This window comes from Coturnix japonica, chromosome 7, assembly GCF_001577835.2.
Source record: "Coturnix japonica isolate 7356 chromosome 7, Coturnix japonica 2.1, whole genome shotgun sequence".
Lineage (NCBI taxonomy): Eukaryota > Metazoa > Chordata > Aves > Galliformes > Phasianidae > Coturnix > Coturnix japonica.
Genome location: NC_029522.1, coordinates 27,574,456 through 27,599,383, shown reverse-complemented (window position 1 = coordinate 27,599,383; position 24,928 = coordinate 27,574,456). Strand labels below are relative to the sequence as shown.

General features: G+C 37.4%; 1 protein-coding gene across 3 annotated transcripts in view; it reads left to right on the top strand.

Annotated features, from left to right (window-relative positions):
* The window catches only part of TMEM163 (transmembrane protein 163), a 95,667-nt gene that overhangs the window by 42,877 nt on the left and 27,862 nt on the right, over positions 1 to 24,928 (top strand). For all 3 annotated transcript variants that reach the window (XM_015868894.2, XM_015868890.2, XM_015868892.2), the window contains 2 exons: positions 14,558 to 14,601; positions 15,717 to 15,808. In XM_015868894.2, coding sequence (XP_015724380.1) covers positions 14,558 to 14,601; positions 15,717 to 15,808 — 136 coding nt within the window. The remainder of the gene's footprint in view (positions 1 to 14,557; positions 14,602 to 15,716; positions 15,809 to 24,928) is intronic.

Below are 24,928 nucleotides of genomic sequence, written 5' to 3'. Positions count from 1 at the left end.
TTTTGTAAAAACGACCTTATTTTAAAGTCCTGTGTAGTGCTGGGTGATTTCAGAGTGTAAGGGACCCTGGCTGCTCCGTTGCCTGGGGAGCAGTTAACACAACTGGGTGTTGTTTCTTGGGATGCCAGGGTTGAAGCATCCCCAAGAATCTGTGGGCTATTCCCATACTGTGCTCTGTACTAAAATGACACATTTTTTTAGAGACATCTATCTTCATGGTTGTTGTTTTCCCCCTCTATATGTTTTTCATCTGCTGAAATCCTACTGAGGATAATTAGCAAATAATCCTCTGACAGGCTGTCTAATTAATGGGAAATTGGAGTTGCATGATTTGGCTCCAGACATGAAAGGAACTGTGTTTCTGGGTGCAAGAATGGCCCCGTGTTATCTTTCCTTAATGTATTTCAGGGGTGTAAAGTAATAGGTCTGAGAGGCTCGGAACCTTTTCATAATTACCCTAAAATCTACTGAAATAATGAAGAATAGAAAGTCACTTAGGAGAATTTGGGCAATTCTGCCAGTTTAAATGATTAATGTTGCTGAAATTTGCCAGTTTCTGTGGGGCTTTACAGAATCAAGATGGCTAATTGGCACCTGTTAATTGACTACATTCATCCTTTCTTTAAAGCATATTATGACCTCTTATCTATCGCTGTCTCCTTCTAAAGTGACACACCAGTTCATGTACCAGCAAATACTATGCTTGTCAGCTTGCTATGTTGTTAGAATTAAATTAGAGAGGTCTGCATTTATTGGAAAGGAGGGTAATATTTTGATTGAAGATTTTATTATTTGCTTAATAAAACCCGTATTCTAGTGCTAGTAATTAGCATGCTCATACAGAATAGGAAGCTTGGCATGGCAGATTTAGATCTGCCTTCTCACCATCAACTCCAGCCCTGCACATGCATTCTCTAACTTGCTCATTTGCAGTAGGTGCAGGTTTTCAGATGTAAATTGGGTAACCCTCATTAGCTAAAAATTGAACATAGCAGTACAGTTTTAGAAAAACCCTAATGACTTTACAGTCTCAAATCCAAATCAAATTTTGGCATACACAGAAATTACCGTATGATTCAAACAGTAGACAATGGCTAAATCTGATGCAGAGACACATCCTGTTTGTTCCAGAAGGAGCAAGCGTTGATTGAGCGTGTTTGCTGAACATCCCTTGAGATGTGTGGTTCTGTTTATAGTACTTGCCTTTGCTCTAGAGGGAACTGATTAACTCTATTTAAATACTAAAGCAGAAAAGCGAGTCAAGTATAAAAGAAAATAAGATGAAATGTTGTGTCTATTATTGTCTACTTCTTATTATTTTTTATTATTATCTATTTTATTTATGTATCTCTAAAGAAAATCTAGGGACTAATAAAGATGAGCTTAATCATGTCTCATGCATTTCCCTATAGGTTATTAGTTCATTACTTTGTGTTCACCAACAAGAAAGTGATGTGCTGTGATGCTCCCCAGAGTCATTTTGTTCTGGAATACCTCAATGCAAGTCAAAGATTTACATAAAAGTTATGAGATATTAGGAAAAGCTCCATATTCTTCAAATGGGAAGAAAAGGGCCTGAAATAGAGAGCTCACACAAGAGGCTGATTCCCACTCAAAAATATGGATTATTAGGACAGTTTACACGCACTGTCTCTAGTGAAAACAGAATCTGCTGCAGTGCATAGCACTCCCCATCCTAAGCTCCATTCAGTCCTAAATAAACTCATCCATATTTTGTGCCATCATGGGTAGAAATTATCATCTCTCTCTGTAGGTTGTATCTTCAGAAGTACACACCCAAGAAGACAGTCCTGCTGAAACAACAAGCAGTAGCAAACCCAGGGATGTAAAGTAACAATAACATATCAACTGCATGCCAATTTTATGTAGGCCTTTGCAGTGAAAAAAGAATTGTTTTCATGGAAAAAGTTGACTGTTCTTTTTTTCTTTTCTCTCCTTATATTTATAGGATGGTTCTACAGTTTCTTCAATCGATTATAAAACTATGAAGATGTAATTTGTTTCTAGGGTTATCAGAACTACTTTTCTGAATGTAGGATTGAAAATAATGTTGACACTTAGAGATTTACATGTCTGTGGTAGTAGAAGCTGTAGTCTGGTTTTAAGGTTCTTTACAGATTCTCAGGTGCAGAAAGCATGAAAGAAAGCATGACGTCACCTTTGTGCTTTGATGCTCAGCTGGAAACAGGAACGTTGCTACCCTGAGAAATTTTTTCTGTGTTTATAAATAGTATCGGAAAGGAATTAAAACAGTCAATGGAAAATCCCTCTGAAATGCTCATTTTGAATGTTGAAATATTAAAAAAAAAAAACCAAAACAACAACACAAAAAACCCCCACAAAAACATAAAACTTTTCACTTGAGTTATTGTAGGTTTCCATATGGAGCATAAGTTACAGTGGAGGCCCTCAGTTTTCCAAAAGAGTTGAATTTTTCAAGACAAAATTCGTTGAAATTGTCTTTTTCTGTAGTCAGGGTGTGGTGCCTCATGTACTGCTTCTCATAATAAAGTATGAAAATTGTGCCGGGTTGGGTTGTCAAAATTTTTCAGTGTTCAGTGAATAACAGTGTAAATGATTTTTATAATGTTTCTCCCTCGAATAGTGCTGAGAAGAGGAACATTGCACCCACTTCACGAACAATAGCAGCCTGAAAAATATGAAAGATTTATGTTCATTTATGCAATATTTAAAGTAAGAGCATTTCACAGCATGTGGCTGTCAGTGTTGTCATGGCAGCAACTGAAGATGTCAGAGCTGGACAAAGCAGAAGACTTAGGTTTGTCCATGCTGAAGCCAGCAGCTCGCCTGTTGTGTTGTTGTGCTTGAGAAGAATGAGAGCAGTGTCTGTTTGGCCTGCTGGTTGCTTCATTTAGAATCAAGGCTTTCTCTAGTTTAAAAAAAAATAAGAAAGGATATAGAAAAAGAATGGTGTGAAACACACAACCCGTCCACTGAATGTTGCTTCTCTCATTTTGCTATGGCAGCTTATGTTGTATTAGTAAAAAATCTCATTAAAATTGAGTAACAATAAAGTAATATTCATAATATAAACTGTAGATCTGGTCCAGAGTATGCTCAGATCAAATGAAATCATTTAATTGATTTTGAAGGTTTTTTGATTTTTTATGAGATCTGAGTCTAATGATGAATGCTGTATTACATCGGGGTATATAACTATTCTTATGTTTGGTGATTGTTTTTCAGTTCTCTCCTTGTTTAACCAATGGCAGTGCCATGCTGATCTTTCTCAAGGTGTACCAAGTATATACAAGTACAGTGAGTCATTGCATGCCAGCAAGGTTTTGTAAATGCCATGGTGCAGAAGATGACTAACACTGTGATGATGAGTCGTTGTCTTTAGCCTTGCTTTAAAAAGGACCTAGAAAAGGTGTTAGGTGTTTTAGATTAAAAAAATAAGCAGGTAAGTTATCTCATTGTACACAAATGCAACAGACATATAAAAACAATTGACTATTATTTGAAGTTCTGTTTAAATCTGTTTCTCAGTGAGATTTTTCGGTAGCAATTTGCTTTGCGTGGAGCTGTGCAAGTTGAGAGTGATGCTGAGAGGAAAGGGGTGCTGTACATTCATTGCAGGTCACTGCAAGATAGAAATGAAAAAAAACCTCAGCACCTGGGGATCATGAGCTATGAAGGGAACCTGGGTCGGTGCATGCAGACAACGAGCATTAATATATAAAAAGCTAATTTTACAGAGTATAAAATTATTTTAATTTGTTTTATACATTCATTCTTTTGGCTTTATTTCTGTATCAATCAACTTTTGTCTTAAAAATTGCATTCTGTGACACTTGCCATGAAATTAATAATCTAGTCTTTGTTGTGTTCAGTTACACACAGCTCCCAAACGCCAGCACCTGATTTTACAAACTCTTTCCCAGTAGAAAGATTAGTTGATTTCACTTGTATCAATATAAAGCTACAGATGGAATCCAGAACCTGTTAGGTCATCAAAGAACATCAAAGTTATAGATCAAAAAGTCACTGCTGTGTGTGTTCCATGACAGAAGTAAACAACTGAAAAAACCATTTCCATTGAGTAATGTACAGCATTAAAAAATCATACACAGCTTTATTTAAAGTTCTTGCTGTTGTGTTAACTTACTCTTCATGAAAATTTCTTCTTAGTCTTGGTTCCGTTTCTTTCTAATAAAAAGCTTGTATTACAAAAAGTAAAAGAGCAACAGCAAAACCCCTTTGCTGAAAGAAGAGGTCTATACTGTTAGACATAAGGGGGTTTATCCTGGGAACTTTTTGCTTCTTGGAGTAGTAGAACATGGAAAACATAAACTAACTGCTGTTGTTTTATCAATTTAATTACGTGCTGTAAATAGTAATATGCAGCCTTTTGATCTACTACTATTTTAACATCACATTTAATCTGATGTTACCTGGACTATTTTTTTTGTTGAAGTAAATTAGACTCCTCTAACAGAGACAGGAATGCATGATCAATTACTTTGATTGATATTAGCAGTGGTCGTGTCAAGTCAATGACTCTGAAGCTGCAGAAATGCAAAGGAGTGTGGTATGTTTGTCATTTACTATTTCAGAACACTGCATTCTTTAGAGGAGCTGTTTCGACTGTCCTGATTTTGCATATTATGCAGTAGGATTTCATGCTGGTTCCTACCTATTATCAAGATTGTGCAACTAGAAGAAAACTGAAATAGTTTTTAAGTGTTTTTATTAGAAACAGCAGTATCACTTGCTTCCAATGTAGTTTTATTTGTAATTACTGCATTATAAAGCTACAAAACCTTATTATAAACATAGAAGAAAGAGAACTTGCTACTAAGACTCACATTTAATTGTAGGCTTTACTGAATGGCTTAGAGCCCACAGCTAACCTGATATATTGGGTTTGTGCCCTAAGCCCAATTGCAGTACAGTTCTGTGTGTTCTAGGCGCCTGTATTCTGTGCTGTCCTTGCTAGTAGAATGTCTGTGTTGCAGCACTGAAGAAGGACTGATGACAAGCTTCTTTATTGTGGCCCTTAGCAATAGGTTGCTAAGATTAGCACTCTGAGAAAGTGGTTTGTCTGAAGGGCTTTCAATTCTTTCCTACAGTTATAGTCAACAGAGAACTATCAGACAGCTGCTTCTCTCTCTGACAGGTTTGCTTATATGTCAGCCCAGAAAGATAAAAAAGATAACACAGAGAATTTCCTTTTCTTCTTCCTGACTTTTGATTTCCTTGGCAGAAGTGTCTGTGTTCAGAACTTGGATTTATAATTAAACCTATGGGGGTTGAGTTTCATTGTTAGGTGGCCTGTACAAAAGAATTAATAACCTAGTTCAAACTTTTTCATTCCGGCAGCCTATGTATGAGAAGCAGAGGGTTTGCTAAAAAAGGAACAAAATATCTTTTATTTAATAAAAAATATGGGCAAATAAGGTCCAGCAAAGTGAAAGCGTTGCACAGCATAAAGTATATTTGGAAATAGAAAAGAATAAATTTATTAGATAGTAATGAACTATCATGCCTTCTACTGAAGACAAAGCTAAATACAACTGAGAGAGGATTGCTTTTGTAGAATGAGAGTGGGATATCCAAGCTATGCTTGGATAGCTCACTATTTTCTCTTCTAAGCTTACAAAACTGCCTTCATTAGGAAGAAACCAGCAAGCACCATTTCATCTGCATTCAGAGAACTCTTAGGTGGTTCTATAGACACTATATCCTGGGAATAACCTGACCTGGCTAGAAGTCGATACATTCAACAGTTTGCTTACATCCAGTGAGTAGCTTCATATACGTATAAGCCTGCAGTTCTCTCCTTTATTTACTTGCAGTTACCTGGATTATTTACCTACTTTGTACAAATAACATAATCTTCTCTAACAGAGATAGGTATGTAAGTGAAATGTTACTTTGGTCAGAACTCACAATTGGCTATTGAAATATAAGATAAAATCAGCCTGTTGGTCTGAATGAACAGCTGATGACATTTACATTTGTCATTTGCTTTCCACTGATAATAGAAATGATTAACAGGGTAAGATTCTAGGTGATAATGTGCCATAAGATATCCAATAATACAATAAAAATAAATGTTGATAGCACAGCACAAAAATCATAGTAAACAATAACAAAATTTGCAGATTCAAAACTATCGTAGTCAGCCGTATATTTATTCGTATTAGCAAAATTGACCAGTAAAAAGAATGTGCAAATTTGTGAGAATTTTTCCAGTTTACATTCAGTTTCCAAATAAGTGTCACTTTATTCCAACCCACTTTTTCTATGTTTGAATTTTAGTGTCTGACAAATACCCCAAAGAGATGAGTTCTTGAACATATAAACCAGCGAGAGGATTGCAGGTGGTTTTGCACTTTTCAAAAGAACATTCGGAGAGTGTGGGAACTCCCCTGTGAGAATTTTACAGGTGTGAGATGTTAAGTGGATCCATGCCAACACTGGCTGCAACTACAGCCCTAAAAGTCTGAATGGCTTTTCTGACAGTCCGTAGGAGTATCTAAAACTCTCTACACTAAAAAGCAACTTAAAATTAGAATAATGTTTTTAAATGTGTATAAGAACAGAGTCATAGCATTTCTCCATAAGTTCACAGAGGTGTCTGCAATGCTTTGCATTCTTAATATCTCTTCGTAACAAAATCTGTGTTATTGTGCTATGTTCTGACAACTGCATTTGGCAGCTTGTTTTGGTTCTGGACCAGCTTGTTAGCCATCTAATTAAGATGGGGATTACTGTGATATGTAGCTTGTCTCTTAAATTTATAGAGATGATGAAAAAGGATGCAAAGAAGACAAATTATTTTTCAGTGATCTAAAAAGCTTCCTAGCTCAATTCTTACTTGTTTTTCATATTTCCAATGTCATTAAAATGCTCAGAGACCAAACATTTAATGTAAGAGTCAATGACCTGGGTGTAAATTTCTTCTGGTATTGTCTTTGCACACCATGTTTAATTCTTTATACAGAAACAATGTGTAGGGAAATAAAAACAAGCATTATGAGGCTCCTCTCTTGCACAGCTCCCATTGTTGATGGAGGGACACAGCTGTGAAGCAAGTCTCTGGTCAGGCAGATCTTTCTTGGGTTGTGTTCTGCTTCCTCTGGCTTCCAGGCTGGAGTGACCATTCCCTGTCCCAGAGTCCTTTGTGAACCAGATCTGGTCATAAACAGGCTCCAGTGAAGGAAGCAGTCTTGAATTTCTAAGCCACAAATGCATATTTGCAGCAAATTTATTCTAGTTCTGTTTATCCTCCTATAAAACAGGACTTGCCACCTGTTAGTTGAGGGAGGAACCAGACAAAAATACCAAGGAAAGTGTCAAGAAAATATCTTAGCTTACCCCCACTTCTTCTAACAGATTTCCTGTTGCATTTATATGCAATGGCAAAGTAGAGCACAGCTAAATCTTATTGCTGGAAACTGTTTAAAGCAAAGAGTCAAATCTACCAGCCTTTATTACTTCTCATTTAACTGAGTATGAACATAGTTTATAATAGGTCTTTTACATAATTATTTTGGGTATCTTTGTTATTGGGTGTCCAGCTGACAGTTTTGTGAGGACTTATTTTTCAGTGGGTTTACTTTTATCACGTCAAATATTAGGACAGTTACTTAAAAAGAATTATAAAAGTTACAATTACATTACAGTAATGTATGATAAAGGGCAACCCAAAATTATGTTCATTATGTTTTATTCAGCACCCGTTACACTTTTACAGTGCTGCTGTATTTCTGCAGAAAAGCAAGTCTGCTTTGGTTTTCAGGAGTATGTTGAAATACTTCTTGTGTAAAAATAGAGTATCTTACAACTGTTAAACTGCTATAAAGGTCGTTTCTAACTGGGTTACGATTTTAAGTATTTAACTTTTGTGTCTCTAAAAGTTAAGGCGGTGCTTTTAGAATGTGAAATATCATAAAAGGCAAATTATCATACTAAACAACTCATCCAAATAGATGTGACGTTCTTGGAGCCTGCTGTCATTCTTTGCAGAAACGCTAGATGATTCCATATGGCAAACTGCTTCTCATGTGTGTAATAGCTTGAAATGTTGAAATACTTCAGTGGCATTTTATAGTTAAGAACTCTATAAAAGGGAATGTTTAAGGGCTTTCCAAAAGTTATGCAAGAAGGGATCATGATGCGTGATGTGACAACCACATGGATCTAGCAGTCTTCCTCAACAACTACGCTTCAGAGTGCAGTTGTTCTGGTTCCATTATATTCAAATGTCTTAGAATTTTCTATCCAGTTCTCTTTCCTTATATATACACATTTATTGTTGGTTGGGCTCTATAGTTAGCTTAAATCCATGCATATAAATTCTACAGTAATCTGTCTGAGCTGGAGCTTGCCTATGAAATCATTTTTCATTTTTTTTGAGAGGATGTCTCATTCTTTCCAGTGTGACCCCAGGACATGAGAAAAGTGGCAATATTTCAGCTCTTTTATTAACAGGTCAGACCCCTGCCAGCACATCCAGTCTGGGCATTCTCGTAAGCTAAAGGCTGGATGGCTCTGCCTGGAGCTGATGGATCTCCAGTGACCGGTAAAAGATGTTTAGCCTCTGTTCAAGCTGTTAACAGTTTGAGCACACCCTGTGAGCATGAGTTCCCTGGATTTCTGTGAATTTTCCAGAAACCCAGTTAAGTCAACATTTATAAATCTTCACCTCTTGCTTATTCTGCTTATGAAGGTTAAAGCAACTGACTAAATTCCTAGGAATTCTTTACTCTGTAGGTCTGAATGCTTCTAACTTTACCTCCAGTCAGTAAAACATCAACAAAATTGGAGAGAGGCTGCCACTGGAGAGTCTCCTAAGTCATTAAATTCGGAATAACCTTCATTTGGATACAGAGAGTTACAAATCTTGGCGCCATGGCTTTAGAACTAGTTGTTGAGTTTGTTCAGCATCACATCACTCAACGTTTCTGGTCATTTGTGGTGGTTTTTAGCCAAAGTAACACCCATTCCTTTTATGTGTTCACAGCCAAACTGCCGCCTTTTGCTTTGGAAGCTGGTGTCAAGCTTGAAATTGCAAAGCTTTTCAGCTGTAATTACAAACAGCCAAAGCTTCCCTAGTAAATGTGAAGTTATGGATTTTTGCATCATTTTGAATTTTTTCGGTTGTTTTTGGCATAGGAGTTACAGTAAAACATAGTATTAATAAAAGGCAGTGTACTTTAATGTCACTGCACTGAATTATTTGGGGGTGATTCAAGTGACACCATTTGAAATGCAGCAGATTAAACTGTAGATTTGTATATTCAAATACAGTGTTTTCACCATGTGCATGCAAGGAAAAGTAGCGTGTCTCTTACACAACTGTAAGTGTTAAAAATAGCCCTATTCTTAAATGCGAACATTTGCATTTAGCATCTTTACAAAGCTCAGCCTGAGAAAACTGGAGCAATAACATATGGATGGTGTGATATATTTTCAGGTAATGTAGTTTGAAAACAGAAGGTTGGCATGTGAGAAAGGAAGCACAGGAGTATGTGAAGCAGTGGGATGCTGAGCAGGAGGTCTTCTGCTTCCTCCCAGAGTGGACACTGCAGTGACTGTTCTGCACGGCGCTCGGGCTCATGGTACAGGCTCCTGTAACTCTGCCTTTTTGGAGTTGCCTACTTTCTTTGTGTTTTATTTAGCCTGGTTGTGCTAGAGAGAGTGACATGGACCACTGACTGCTGTGGTGTACTTGATTTATCAGGTTTTAGTGCTGTATGCACCAGAGCGTGTCAGAGAAGGCTTGTTGTTTATGGAAGTAATTTCAGCAGCTGTTAAAAGAGACATTACTGCTTCTGAAATCTGGAACTGATTTACTCTTGATCTGCGTCCCTTTGTCATTCACTGTTTGCTTGCTTTTCACATTACTGGTATGCTCGTGGGAATTGTCTTGTGTGTACTATATACTGATTGATCTCTCCACATGGACAACTTTTTCATCATTTGTAAAGTAATTCATGGTTTTTTTGCAGCAGGATTGTTTCACAGTACATGATCTAAAATCCAGAGAGCATAGTTCAGTCTTGCTTAGTTCCAGAGCTGGTCTGCTCCTTGGTGGGATGTGCCAGTAAAAGCATGAATCGCAGAATTGCAGAATATCTGGAGTTGGAAGGGACCCACAAAACCCATCAAGCTCAACTCCTGGCTTCACACAGGAACCCCTCAGAATCCAAACCCTGTGTCTGAGAGCACTGTCCAAACACTTCTTGAACTCCTGTGGCTTAAGGCTGTTATCATTGTCCTGGAGAGCCTGTTCTGTTGTCACCACCACTCTCTGGTCAGAACCTTTTCCTAACAACTAGCCTGACCCTCCCCTGGTGCAGGGTGCTCTTCTAGTACTAAACAGGAACATGAAGGGAAATTATACAGAAGTGAATCATGAGAGTAAGTAAACTTCAGGTCTGGACAGCTTTGCTATTTGAGATTGCTGCAATTTGTGAGCACCATGGTATATTGAATAGTCATTTTGGGAAAACTATATGCACACTGCCTGCTTGAAAGCTAGTACTGTGGCTGTTTAATGTTGGAAGGTTCCTGGTCCTTTACTATAAGGGAGTGATGAAGTGGTAAGAAAAATACCATGAGAAAATGTGTGAACAAAGGGAAGGGAATTAAGGGAGAACTGACTAGTTTAATTCTTTGCAAGAACCACAAAAAGTAGGTTATTTAAAAGTTGAGAAATTGAAGTTTGAAAAAAGAATGGTTTCAGAAGAAGAAATCTGTGAATCAGAGGTAATAAGAATAATTATTTTTTCTAAGATGTCAGCAAATTGAAAATAAGTTTTTTGATTATACTATTCACAAAGCCCTGAAACAGTACTGTTTCTTTATTAGTAAATCATGAAAATAAATGATATACTATACTGTAGTGTACCGAAGTCAAGAATGTTATGGAAATCTGTAGTTGCTAAATATTCTACCACTGCAATAGATTAAAAAATAATAATAAAATTCTGATAACTGAGTTTGTAGAATGGAAGATGTGCCCAGAAGTTGTTGTTGCCACTGATGACATGTACATAATGCTGATGGATGGCACTGGCTCTGCCCATGCAGATTAAATGTCGGAGTCATCCCTGAGATCCTGGCTGTGCCCTGGTTATTTGTAGAAGATTGCAGGAACTGTGGGTGTGTGCATTAAACTCCATATATTTCACTCTAGTAAAATTTATGTGTGGGGGGTGAAAAAGGTACCTGGGGAAATATGTGTGTACCAGCTGGTCCTGGCACACATCAGCACAATTTATGTCAAGTTTTAATGGTAATAGAGCTGTGATTTTTCTTTGCTTTGGTTGTTGTGGTGGGAACTATTTTGTGGCTTTTAAAAAACTTTTTTCTATTTTTTAGTTTCCCAGATTTGGAATGGATGTATTTTGAAGTATTTATTTTTGGTGTTTTACCAACACTGGGAGATGAAAACAGACTGTATTTCAGTTCCAGCTCTGATGCAGTACATCAGATGCAGAGTTCCAGCTCTGCTCTGCACAATCTGCAGATATCCACAGTTCTACAACAGTAATAAACCTGACATTTTCAGTGATGTTTAAATTGTCAACCTGATTTCTGCTAAGTGAAGGTCATGTGTTTTGAAGCCCCAGCATTTTATGTGCAGGCATACAGATGTGTCTGTCAAAAGGTTAAGGTTAAGGTGAATGTGCTAGATTGATGTCCCACCGAAAAGAACCTCCTAAAAATAGTGTCTCCTTTCCAAGTAGGTAATAGGAGTTTTTCTGACAGACAGTAGAGATGCTTTTATAAACCATTCATCCCAAAGCAAAGATGTCTGGCTGGGAGAACTGGAAGCAGAGTTAATTCTCTGACCTTTTTCTTGCTGTATCTGTTTGTACAAAAAGGTACCAGGTGCTCTCCCTACATAGATAAGGGGGAACCCCAGGGTTCCTGTGAATACAGAATCTCTGGGACCACATTTGAGATGGTTAAACTTGGCAAAGGCTGACAGCAGACCAGGCAGTTGGGGAGTTACATTGGTGTAATTTTGTCTGGGACCTGGCCATAGGATTTTTCTGAGGCATGTAGGAACTGGAATGAAAAGAATTTGTGGTTAAGGGAGTATTTTTCTTTATTTGGAATTCCTTTGGAGGGAATGAAGGAATGATAGGAAAACCTCCTGTGCCTTGGCAGACCTCACAAATTGATGTTGCTGTACAGGTGGAAGCAGTGGTAGATTTGTGGCTTACTGTGCTGCCTCTATTTTTAGTTTCTGACTGCTTGCAAATTCTGTTTACAAATGTCAGGAAAATGCATTAGGATTATCTGCATTGTTGTGGAGGTAATAAAATGCTGTCCAATTTAGCCAATAGAATAGCTAAGAGTAAGCTCCCACTGACATGTCAGTGTAGCTGCTAAATGCATACTGTGGCTCCACAGGACTTTTAAGCTACCTGTGCTACTCTTTCCTTATTGCTTGTTTCCTGTTATCCTGTTTCAATATGGAGATTAGGAATCTTTTATTTATTTATTTATTTTAAAATTCTTTTAACATCAGAGGCTCATCCAAGAGTAACTGAGAATGTGCAGTGGGGAGAAAGGAAGGAGTGGGATGAGGATTCAGCAGGAGCTCCTTAATCTGTTCCTGCAGTGCCACGTCTAACTCATGGAGCATGGCAGTGATACTGGAGGCACGTAAACTGAGCATCCCTAGCCCTTCTGCCAGTGGTGTCTAGCAGCTGGCCTTTTATTGTGGCCTTTTATTGTAGCCTTTTACCAAGGGATTGTCAGGAATACCAGCCCTCAAGAAGCCTCTTCAGCCACTCTTATTCACCAGCCAGCAAGAGGCTAGTGAATTACTCTTTGAAGGCAGTCTAGAAATAGAAATAGGAAGAAAGTGTGGCTTTGAATGAATGTTGGAGTATGAAGGCAATAATTCCCAGAACAGAGCAGCCTTTTGTGTACCTGTGCATGTCCAGTTTTGGTGGTGTAGCTTTGGCAGTTTTTGTCACTGTATGTCTCTAAGGAAGCATGCGATGGGAATCTGATTGGAAACATATTTTTATGCCACAAAGTGTTTAAACTTGCAGCTGGAACACTGCAGGCTCACGTCAGCTTGTCAAGTGTAGCTCTTGCCTGGCAGGTCTGACCAAGAAATAGATACTTTTTTAACCAGGAGATGAAGGGTGAGAAGTCTTGATTTAGTAGTTGAGAGGGAGATGTAAATCCATCCTTACTGTTTGTATACTCTACAACTGAGAAAAAAGGAACCTGGAAAGGATCTTGATGACTTTTCTTTGTGTTTTGTAATGATAGAGTCTAAATATTTGTAATATATGGCATGCATGTGGCCAGAGCGAGGTCTTAGATGAATAAGCAAAGGGTTATCTATTCCAAGATTTTAATTGCTGTTTATCCAGATAAGTATCATGGAACTGTAGCTTGCAGTTACTGAAAAGAACAGTCATACCACAGCAGCTCTGTTCTGCCAAGCTGTTCTAATGAGAGATGAACTACTGAAAACTAGCTATTGCTTTTGTCAGCCCAAGACTGGCAGTTATTGTTGAGACTGTTTTTTGTTTTTTTTTTTAGCTCAAGTATTTTTATTTTTATGAAAATGTATTTTTAATGGTAAATTAGTGGATAGCTGTGATGGAAAAGTAAAATTAATCCTGTGCTTTATTCATAGTCTGGAACTGGAGTGCCGTGTGCATTTTAATCAGGGAGAACAGGTTCACTTAGTCCAACTCTCAACCCACAATCTGCAAAATACAGCAAGGAAACCGCAGCTGCTTGGGGGCTTGCTCATAGTCATAGCAGTGCTGTTGGCCTCTGAAAGCAGTTTGATACAGTCCCAGATCCAAGTGATGGCTTTTTCTCTTAGGTGCTTCTTCATTGGGATTCCTCTGTGCTATTGTAGGGAAGCTCTGAGATAGTAGAACTAGGATGCATAGAATCAAATGATCTGAATGACAACTTTGCTCCTCCTAAACTTTAGCCCATTTTTAAACAGTCATTTTATTTTTAGAGGTAGAAAGCTGTCAAAAATGGAGCTGGTTAAAATGTTTCCCATTCGTACTTCTGCTTTTGAAAATCATTGATTCAATGGAATTTGAAATATTTCTTGGGGCTGTGTGAATTACACATAGGCTTTTTGGCAAAAGGATGACAGACAAGGTGAGACAGGGTGTCTGGATGAGCCCACATAACTTCATGTCAGCCAGCTGGTGGTCAGGTGGGCTTTTGTGCCTTGATGGAGCAAAAAGCACTTTGGGCCATGAATTTTTCTAAAAGTCTGAAATTGTTACATCACTCATCTGAAAGACAGATTTACTCATAAACACCAGTTTCTGAATGCTCTGCTAAACTTTATCGCACTGTTCTGAAACAAAGAAAAACATCTCTTGAGTGATCTCTACGTCTTATACCCTTTTTCTAAGTGTTGGTCAGGTTATTCTAGTGGCAGCTGGGGTGAAACTAAGCCCGTGTGTTGAAACTAGTTTTGTAGTTTTCAGCTGAGAGAAGAAAGGATACAAAAAAAGTGTTTAAAAGATTCTAAATATTGTTTTCTTTCCTTTAGCTGTCTCCGTAATGAGATACAGTGCATCATCGTTTGGATTTGCTGTAAGTAGAAATGAGAGTTAAATATTCTCTCCTTTTTTTTTTCCATGTGCTCCTTCTGGACACAAAATACTTTTTTTTATCTTTTGTAAGTTCATGGTAACATGTAAAAATTCATGGAGCAGAAAAATTATTGCTGAAGTAAAACTTTGGAAGGGATAATAGAAATATTCTCATTCTAATGCTTTGGTTTCTGACCGCTAAGGCTTACACAGGAGTTAATATTTTTATCTCATCATTGGTAGGAATTATCCACCAGATATGGTTATCTTTTACAAAAGTTATCAATTTACTCTGTTCTTTTGTTGAACATTGAGCAAAATTCTGAAGTTCCTTCTGAACTTTGAATATTCTTCCTATTGGAAGGCTAGGGTGGAACTAAAGCAGATGTTGGGTTAACTTTCCTTCTCTAATTGTTGCCTAGGCTCTCCTGATCAGTGGCAGAGCAAAAATTTCCTTATGACACACACAATGCCTGATGTCAAACACTTTGGCATTTACTTTTAAATTTGAAAGACAGATTGACTCTGTAGAAAGTTTGACGTGAGAATGAAAGTTTTAATAGTGGCACAAACATTTTTTGAACTTTTCAGATATTATATAAGTCATTTCTTTATTTGCTGGAAATGCAAACATTCTGTTTTAAGAGTGAAATAAAAAAACATGAAACTTGACGAAATGGGGTTTTGACCACTTTAAATGTTCTTTGCTTTGAAACAAAAGCGCTGACTGCAGAAAATTCATGAATTCTCAGGGAAAAGAAATATTTGACAGGCATTTTCAAGCACTTTTCTTTTAGAATCTTTGCAAATGAATCATATTTGTAGTATTTTAATTCTTGTGGTGCCACAGTTTCAGTTTCTTTGAACTCCTCCACAGATCATGGATTATAGGTAGAAAATTCTTAATCTCTTGATTAACTGAATAACCACTAACGTGTATCATCGTGCAATAATACATGGCAAAATCAGTTTAATGAATGTAAATCCTACTTTCATTAAAATGATTTATTTGAAGCTGCTTTGTTCCTGTGCAGCAGGGTGGTAAATAAGTTGCTGTTAGTATTTGGGGGCATATTTTATTGTCCCACAAAACAATTGACTCTGTATCTCTTTCAGTTTGATGCTACCCTGGATGTTTTGTCATCAGCGATAGTTTTGTGGCGTTACAGCAATGCAGCTGCTGTACATTCTGCACACAGGGAGTACATGTAAGTACACCTAATTGCTTTTGGCTTTGATATAGGCCTGCAGAGCTTTGGTTGTCAAGCTGTGATGTTAGAGATTCCAGAGCTTTGAGAAAAACATTTTGTCATGTCAGGAAGTATTCATTCCTTATGTCCATGTACTGCTTGAACCCAAACACGTAAACACCACTGGAGCAGAATTCCCCATGTTTGTGATTTTCATTTTCTTTTTGTCCGGTATAAGAATTCTTAGGGCTTTGGGCTTTTTTCCTTGCATCATCTGTGTTAGGAGAATTGTATTTACAATCTGTAATGAACTGTAAATCTCTCATTTTGTATCTTTCTCTGTTATTCTTCTTGGGGTATCCCTTCAGGATTGTTGTTTATATTATGTATGTGCCTCCTTTAAAAACACTGAATATATGTCAAACCCCTTCTTTTTGAATGTGAACCTCTTTATCTTCTTGTGATGTTGTTAGAAGTGGAAGTTACAGGTATAAATACATAAATATGTGATCAAAATTATTCTATCTGCACAAATTTGGAGATCTTAGCAGACATTTCCTGAGGATCTTGCTCTTGTGGGTGTCCACAGAGATTCCTGTCAACATTTAATTAACATATTTTTGAAATCTCCTTCTGCTGAGCAGTGAACATTGTTAACTACTTTATAGAGAAAATAAATCCCAGTACAAAAGAAGAATCAACATATCCCTATGGTTAAGCCAACAAAGTGAACAAGCAAAATGGCAAACATATTTTCCTGCTTTTTATGCTCTTTTAAAATTTGCTTTCATATAATCCCCCTGCTTTACATAAAGCTAAATTAAGTCAATGAATTACTTGCCATGCCCTCTAGATGAAAACTGCAAAGATTACGGGGTGAGATACTGAGTAAAAGAATACAACTATACGCTGGAAATATTAATCTCTGGGTAGGCATTCTAACTATTGCTCAGTTTCTAGATTTGACAAGAGAATGATCATCTTGTAGACAAGCAAGGATGATTTTATCTCTTAAGGCAGTTTCTACTGGGGCAGATTTTTGAGGGAGGCATATTTCTAGTTTCCTGTTGTGTTTAATCAATCTCTTGCTTGAAAGGCCACATGCAATTAATTTTTCTCTCTGATGGGGAAGTTGCATGACTTCCTGGCTGCTTACTTAACTTTTAAATAATTATTGTACTAGAACTACACCTGTTCTTCACACTTCTTGTTTTCTTTGTGCCAGGGAAAGCCATCTTTAAGACTCCTGGACTGTCATAATTTACGTAGATGCTTGTGTCATGCTGTGCATTGTTCATGTTTCTGTGTGCCTAGCTGTACTTTGCCTTAGTGTAGAAGCCAAATGCCTGCACAGAACATAGCATTTCTATAAACACATTACTGTATTTACCAGAGTGAGATGTGTACAGCTTTGCTCCTCAGTTGAAGGTCTCTCTTTTTATTGATTTAAATAAATTTGTATGTCTCCTAATGTACCTGGAAGTAATTTGTATTCCAGATTCCTTGATAGGAGCCAAATGAAATTGTCAGTAAATGATGTATTACTAATTTATAAAAAATAATTATTTTATAAACTTGACAGTAGGAGGCTGATCCAGAATCTGTTGAAATAGATCCTGCCCTGTTAGGCTTTGTTGAGAGAGAATATAAATGTAGAGAGGAAAACAGAACCCTAGAAAAAAATATAGAGAGTACAGCTTGACTCATTATTTATGATCAATTAAATACTTACATTAAGATGCTAAGATATGAAAGAATATATTTTATTTAGCATAATTTTGCTGAAATGTAGCCATATGGAAGTGAGAGATGTAGTATTTCATGAGCTGGTATTGAGAATGAGCAGTGGAAAACTGTTCTGTGCCAAGTTCTGTTAAGCTGAACTGATGTGTTACCATTTGACTTCAGGGGGATTGTAGTCCTGTAACTACCATAAAAGTGTGACCTGCTGATATTAACATTTTACTAGTTCATTTGATTTCTCTCCTTTTCCGGAGCAAGAGGTGAAGGTACTTTTGGTGTACGTGTCACCAGAGTTCTACTATGTACATCTTTGATAATTCTCATGGCATTTCACAAATGTAACCTAAAATATATTTTAACTTACCTTTGGGATTCACCTGGCTTGAAAGTTCTTTGAAATCGGTGGCCCAAAGAGATGAAGTTACAGGCTATGCAGATCTTCTATTGATGGAGAATTTTTCTTAAGTTGTTGTGACAATATAAGTCTGGTGAGGTTTGAGGTGTGTCTTAAGTAATGATTAACTTTTTTATGCTTTATTTCTAAATATACCGGGAGGCTTTGAACATACAGTGGATATTGACAAAGATCAGATATAAGCCACTATAAGCCACATGAGACACTGCTTGATTCTGCCTAGCTGCCTCATTAATCAAAGTGTGTGTGGGAGTGGGGTGAACATTGAAAACATTTGTGACTGATACTCCTTAGGTAATTTCTCACTTCTCCATCTTTCTGTTTTGGCAGTCAAGTGAAAGGGCCGTGTCTCTCAACTACTCAACACAGGCTGTAGTGTTTACATGTGTTTTTTCAGAAAGAATTGTAGAACTTGAGGAATGCAGGAATTGGGAAAGACTGCAGATACCTGGAAGGAAAGTCAGAGTACCATGGTTTCTGAGTGCTTGACTTGCCCAGCATGATCTGCTGGGCTGCAAAAGGGAATTTGGAGGTATTGAGTGAATTATCTAAAAGGCAGTGATCCAGACATCCAAAAAGAGGTGTGTGCTGAGATACCTAGAGAAGTAATGTTGAATTTCAACAAAAGATGAAAACTCATGACTGAATGTTCTTGTAATTCCCTGTCTTTCTTCGTAAGAGGAAGAACTGAGAGTAAGGATTAAACTCTGAAATAGCTGATAAAAATACAGTAGAATGACTAGCTGTGCACTTAGGACAACTGCATGGCACTTAATGATGAAGATTTTTGTGCAGCACTGTGTCTGCGCTGTAAGCATGGTGTTGTGGAGGGGCTGGGGTTGGCATTTGGAAATTGTTTCTTCTCAATGCAAGGTCAATAGAGCAGGTTGCTCAGGCCCGTTTCTTGTTGGGATGTGAATATCTCTAGAGGTGGAGGCTCAACAGCCTGTCTGCATAACTTCTTTCAGATGAGTATTGCTTGTATTTCTGTTTGTAACCATTGCCTCTTGTCCTGTCACTGGAGGAGGGATCTCCATGGAGCTGGATATATGTGCAGAAAATCTGTGCCAGGATAAAATTCTAAAGCCAGTCTTCTGTTTTACGTTGTTTAAACATTGAGCTGTCACTGAGCAGTTCAGGATGCACCGGGAGATCTGAGCAGCGTAAATATATTCCTGAATATTCTGCCCTTTAGTTAATCTCCAGAGAGATAATAGCTTTTTTGGGATACTGAATGAATTCTAGGTTTTGCTGGCAGAAGAAACATATTGAAACTGATGAGGTAGTAGCAGTTTTTCATGTACATAAATAAACCCATTGAATAGCTGTAAAGTCATTTCTTAATAGAAGCCTGGGTCATTAGGGACCTGGAAAAATGTCTCACCAGAGGTAGAAATAGTAACTAGCTGTACAGCCGAAGGTCAACTATTTGATCTGGTAAATTCGGGGATGAAGGACTTAAATTGAAGCAGTGGAACTGAGTGTGAGGAGACTGTGAAAACTGCTACTAAAAAAATGAAAGATTAAGAAAACAGAATAACAAACTTAGGGCACATAGGCTTGTGAAAGGTCTGTAAAAGATGGAACTTTTAATGTATGGTTAGTGGGAAAAATCTCAAGCCTGTGAACAAAGGAAATATCTCCCGTTTGATTCTCCTTCTGTTCAGGAAATGGTGCTTTGCTCTTTGTAAATTAATACAGCTGGCAGCCTCAGGTCAAATATTCAGTTCAAATGGAGTAATGTTCTTTTTAGGTTATAAGGCAGTAATGCTGCTGCTTTACAGAGCTGCAATTGCATTTTGCTACAATGCAGTGCAGAGGCTGAGTTGCGTTTAGGACCCAATGCTCCTAGGATTTATTGCACTTAGATTTTTGTTTGTTTCTGAGCTTACATGTTTAATGTTGCAAAGACTAACCCTGTGCAGCATATTTCACACAGTGATTCTTGACAGCTGATGTTTATTATATATTATTTTGTATGTGGTATCAAGTTAGATTCTGTTTTCCCAAGGACATCTTTCAACATCTTTCTTAAGCCAGTGCCAGAGTAAATAAGAAACTTTGCTGGTAATGAGCACACTGGATAAACCAAGAGCAAAAAACTGATGTTGTTTTCACTATTTCTTTTCTGACTGTGAATGTCAGACTCCAGCTATTCTTACTTTTACTACTGTAATAAGAAAATTAGATTGTATAATGGGCAATTAATTCCTAATAAACTCATAGTGATTTATGTTGCCATGACACAACATGTAACAAATTAATGTATGTCTTTTATTCTTGTATTGGTGAATCTGCCATTCAAATATTAACTTCAGAATCAAAATAATAGGATCTAGGTAGTCTCGTGTGTGTCAGACAAGGCTGCAGATACTGTCACACCTCTACCTGCTGCTGAGAAAGCTTTTTGCCAGGTGAAAATGGGCATCCCTGTCTGCAATGAAGCAGCATATTATTCTGGAGTTCTCTTCCTTTATGTGTAAGATGATGTTTCACTTGGAAGAGTAGGTGGCTTAAATAATCTCTGTTTTTGTATTTATTTTGCATATTATTCCCCTTCCTTATGCTAGATTTCAAAACAATGAATCAAGAATTGGGAAGATTTTGCAGTCGTTGCAGCTTTTTTATTAGATGTTGTCTAAAAGCTTTGCTATATGTCAGTAACTTAACTTTAATCTCCATATATTAACCTCAGCTGTGGCAGCTAGATTTGATATTGTCAGTGCTAAACCTGTTGGCATAGTGAACATTGCCTGCCCGGGGGATTTGACTCTTAATAGGTTCTTAAATTAATGTGAGAGTGAACCAGTATTCGCATCCATTTTTACATCCAGAAAAGCAGAGCAGTAGGAAATCCAAGAATTTCTAACTTAGTTTGAGCTACAGCTATGAGAAAAATATTTTACTTTTCCTCAGGGATGGTGTAAATAGGAAACCTGACTCATGATGAATATGCTAGTTGCAACTATTAGAAAATCTCTCATGAACTTCACTGTCCTACCTGTCTTCTCACTGTTAAAGATGTACATCTTATTTTTATTCTGCATATGCTACACAACATATGCACACAAAGATATGTCAGAGAACTTCTCTAGGAAAATGCTATGTAGATATCCTCACATATGAGCTACAGTGAAGAGAAGGGCAGACAGGAATATGGGTATTCTGATCTTTCTAGGACATTATGCACCAGTGTTGAAATTTTGGGCTATGTAACAGTATAACATGGGAGTTAGAATATTTAAAGGCTCTTCATGGAACATATTAATGATACCAAAAGCCAGTTCAGAACACCTCATGACCACAAACTTACGGGATACTAATCCTTTTCCTTTATATATAGATATATAGGTAGATATAGATATAGATAGATATATTTATGCTTCCTTGTAACTACCCTGCCAATTTTCTTTTCACAGAATATGCATTACAAACAGCTTTTAAGTAGCCTTTTCAGATAAATGAAGCAGTGCAGCTACCTGGCATGTCAGTGTTTCAAATACTGCCATGGACCAGTAGATGTTTTTCTAGGAGATGGATACAGCTTTGTACAGCTTTTCTGCAATAACCTTGTGTATTCTTAGGCATGTAACCTTTGGAGAAGCCTAGTCAAGTGACCAGAAACACTTATCAGTTGCTTAGTTACCTTCTCTTTGCAATTTAGAGTTAAGCAAACAGCAGTAATAGAATCATCTATAAAACTCTGTGCAGTAAGTAGACACTCAGAAAATACCTGAGGGAACTGTCCTTTGCCATAGTATTCCCTTTGTCAGCATGGGTATAGTATGGATATTAATACTCCTTGGACATCCTTCTTCTTCTGCACTTTAGTTTCTCATGCAGTTCACTTTTGGAGGCCAAGGGAAATAAGTGTGTGAATGCTGTCCCTCTTTACTTGCTAGGGAAAACTGCTGAATGTCTTCTTTAAAGATCTGTCACGTTGTCGTGTCCTGCAGAACCACATCTGTTGGTCTCAGAGGTGGGCAGGTCAGTGTGTCTAGCGAGAAAATGTGAGTTAGTGGAGAATGAATTTGTGAAAAGACTTCTAACTTGTTAAGAAAATTTAGAGATAGGTGGGACACTGAAACAGAGTGAACCTTTCCTTCCAAAGTAGTTGAAACCTCTTCATCTGTCTTGTTTATGTCCCGAAGACATCACTTGACAATATTTACTTCAGGTTTGGTCATGGTAGCATTAGTAAAGCTAAACTGATAGAACACTATGGGTATTCAGTCATGCAGTATGGACATTGAGACGTACCCTACTCTTACCCCCAAAGGTGAAAGGAGTTGGAAACTGTCTTTCATGAGATGAAACGGCTGTCATGCAGTCAGTCTAGGTCTGGCTCTACTTTCTTTTGGTTCTCAATAAAAGAACACACTGATCCAAATAATTGCCGAATATATGTATCTATTGATACAAAGCAAATATAACCAGCACAAAACATTCAAGGTTTTCATTTTCAGTACTGTATTAAATTTTCATGTGCATACTGGCTTCACTCTATGGGCTAGCTCTGCTAAATGAGTACTGTTAATTTAGGTGGTGTTGAATGAAAATAATCCTCTCAATTCAGACACAACAGTATCAGTCGCATCTGACAAAGCTATGGATAATTTTATCTGTGCTGTGCATGAGAAAGAGATGTACAGATGGCAGAATCCACACCTACCCACAGTTAGGGGGAAAAGTCTGTGGCTGGAGGAAAAAAACTCTTTTGTGATGAGTGAAGGGAATAGCCAAGTAATCCAGAAGAATTTCAGATGCATGGAGATAACTATGAATCCAACTCTGCAGTTCTTGTCTAATAATGAGTTGGTCCTCCTGGGAGCATGCATGTCTCTCCTGTCTGAAGGAGTAGAGTGCAGAGTAGGTACAGTACTGGATAAGAGTCTTAGAGGTGCTTCACTAGGCTGTACTTGTAAGGCTGCACCATTTTTTCCTAAATCCATTAACTTGTTTGTATTCAGGCAAAGGTGAAGCAATTATATACTTTGCTTTTATCCAGGCAGAAATGCGTGTGTGCATACATTCATGCACACACACACACACAATTCTCACACGCAGAATGTATACTGAATAAAGAATAGTGAATGTATATATTTATACATTCTAAAATCTGTTTCTAAAAGTGTGGCATCTGTAGACTTGGCAATGATTTTAGCATAGCAAGATCCAAAATCTATTTAATTGATAAAAACCTCTACTTTTACTTCAGTGGTAGTTGATTAGGCTGTATTTACACATATTGCCTAGTGTCCACACACACACACACATACATACATATGTTACATGTATATAATTGTGTTCTGTATTGGAATCTGTCACCATAAAAAAATGCATATCACAGAGATTCTCAAAAGGCTTTAATTTCCATCTTCAGAGGAATGTCAGAATCTGTGCTCACCTGCTTTAAGGCTACCGAGGAACCAGAAAATGGGTCCTAAGAGATTTCAAGTTCTCTGGGTTGTACAAATGCCTTTAGGCTTTTGTTGTCAGACTTATAATAGATGGAGAATCAAATGATTTATGGAACTGTTGCTCTGGTGCATCTGCACAATTTTAATGGATGTACCTGTTCTGCAGCGACTGGTTAAACTTGTGAGGTGATGCAAGTTTTAAAAGGCCTGTAGCATTTTCAACATGAAATATGTCCCTAACATAGCTGAGTCTCAGATATAAACAGCATTTCCCCAGTGTGCTCTGAAAAAAGAAGTTAGACCATGTGATAATATTGTATATTTTTAAATACAATAATTGAGGAAAACGCTTTCAATAATAATTTATAATAATATTTGAATCCCCTTTGGTTTGTAATCTTTCTTGTTTTGTTTTTATGCTGAGGAAAAGGAGTGACTGTAGTGCTGCTGACCTGGATTCTGGCTGTTTGCAGTGGATTGCAACACGTGCAATGAACCCCTTTGTTCCTATGTATTTTAAGGTGACAGTGTAAACACTGAACAGCTGTGAGTGTGTACAGACTGGTGTCCAAGTCTTCATCGGTAACTAAACCTGATAATAAAAAAGCTGCGCTGAAAACATTAAAAAAACCAACCAACAGTATAACTAACTGGACACAAAGAAACTTAATATCCAGTAGCAAAGCATGACAAAGAAGCAGGAACCTTAAGACTTCTTTTGCCTATGTGTTATAGGCACAGTGGCTAGTAGTTGTTCTTTTTAGAGTAAGAAGTTTAACGAGCTTAGTGGTAGATTTTAGAGTCTTAGTCTTTACAGTTCTGGGTGTCACCTTAAGAAAAAGTATGGCTAGAATTGTCTTAGCAGGATTGCAAAATGGGGAGCAAGGAAGAAATGTTAGTGACAGCTGTGTTGTTATTCTGATCTCTGTTTTCTGAAACAATTGGCAGCAGAGCAGCTTCCCTCCTCCCTGTACCCAGCAGTACGGGCTTCCCCATCAGTGGCTGCTTTATATATGTATATGTTATAAATAATATATATATATTGTTTGTCTTCTGACTTTTTGGAGTCCTCTTTGGCTACCTCTGCCCTCTTCTACCTCATTCCCATCAGCCAGAAGCCATTGGTTTGCCAACACTTTGGTAAACAAAGACTGAGTTTGTTTTTCTGAGTTCTCAACAATTTTGTCTACACTTAATTCTTGGCCTTCCTACAAAAAGAATGATATATTTGGCTCCTGCCATCAGAATATAAGAACTGACATAATACAAACGTTGAAAGAAAGAAGCTTCGTTCTGTTTAAGCAGACTGACTTCCTCTTATCTGAAAGAAATGTGGTGTAGATTATTGCAAGTATCCAATTTATTCATGAATTCACAGAACGTAATTTGTATTTGGTTATGGGAAGAAAGAATGAAAACAAGAGTACCTGAAAAATGAAGAGAGAAATAATGCAACTAGACTCGGAAGATGATTTAATCTTTTCTCATTTGAACTCTGGAGGATTCATTAGTGGATTTATTCATAGATTAAATCACATATTCGTCATAAAAATGATTTGT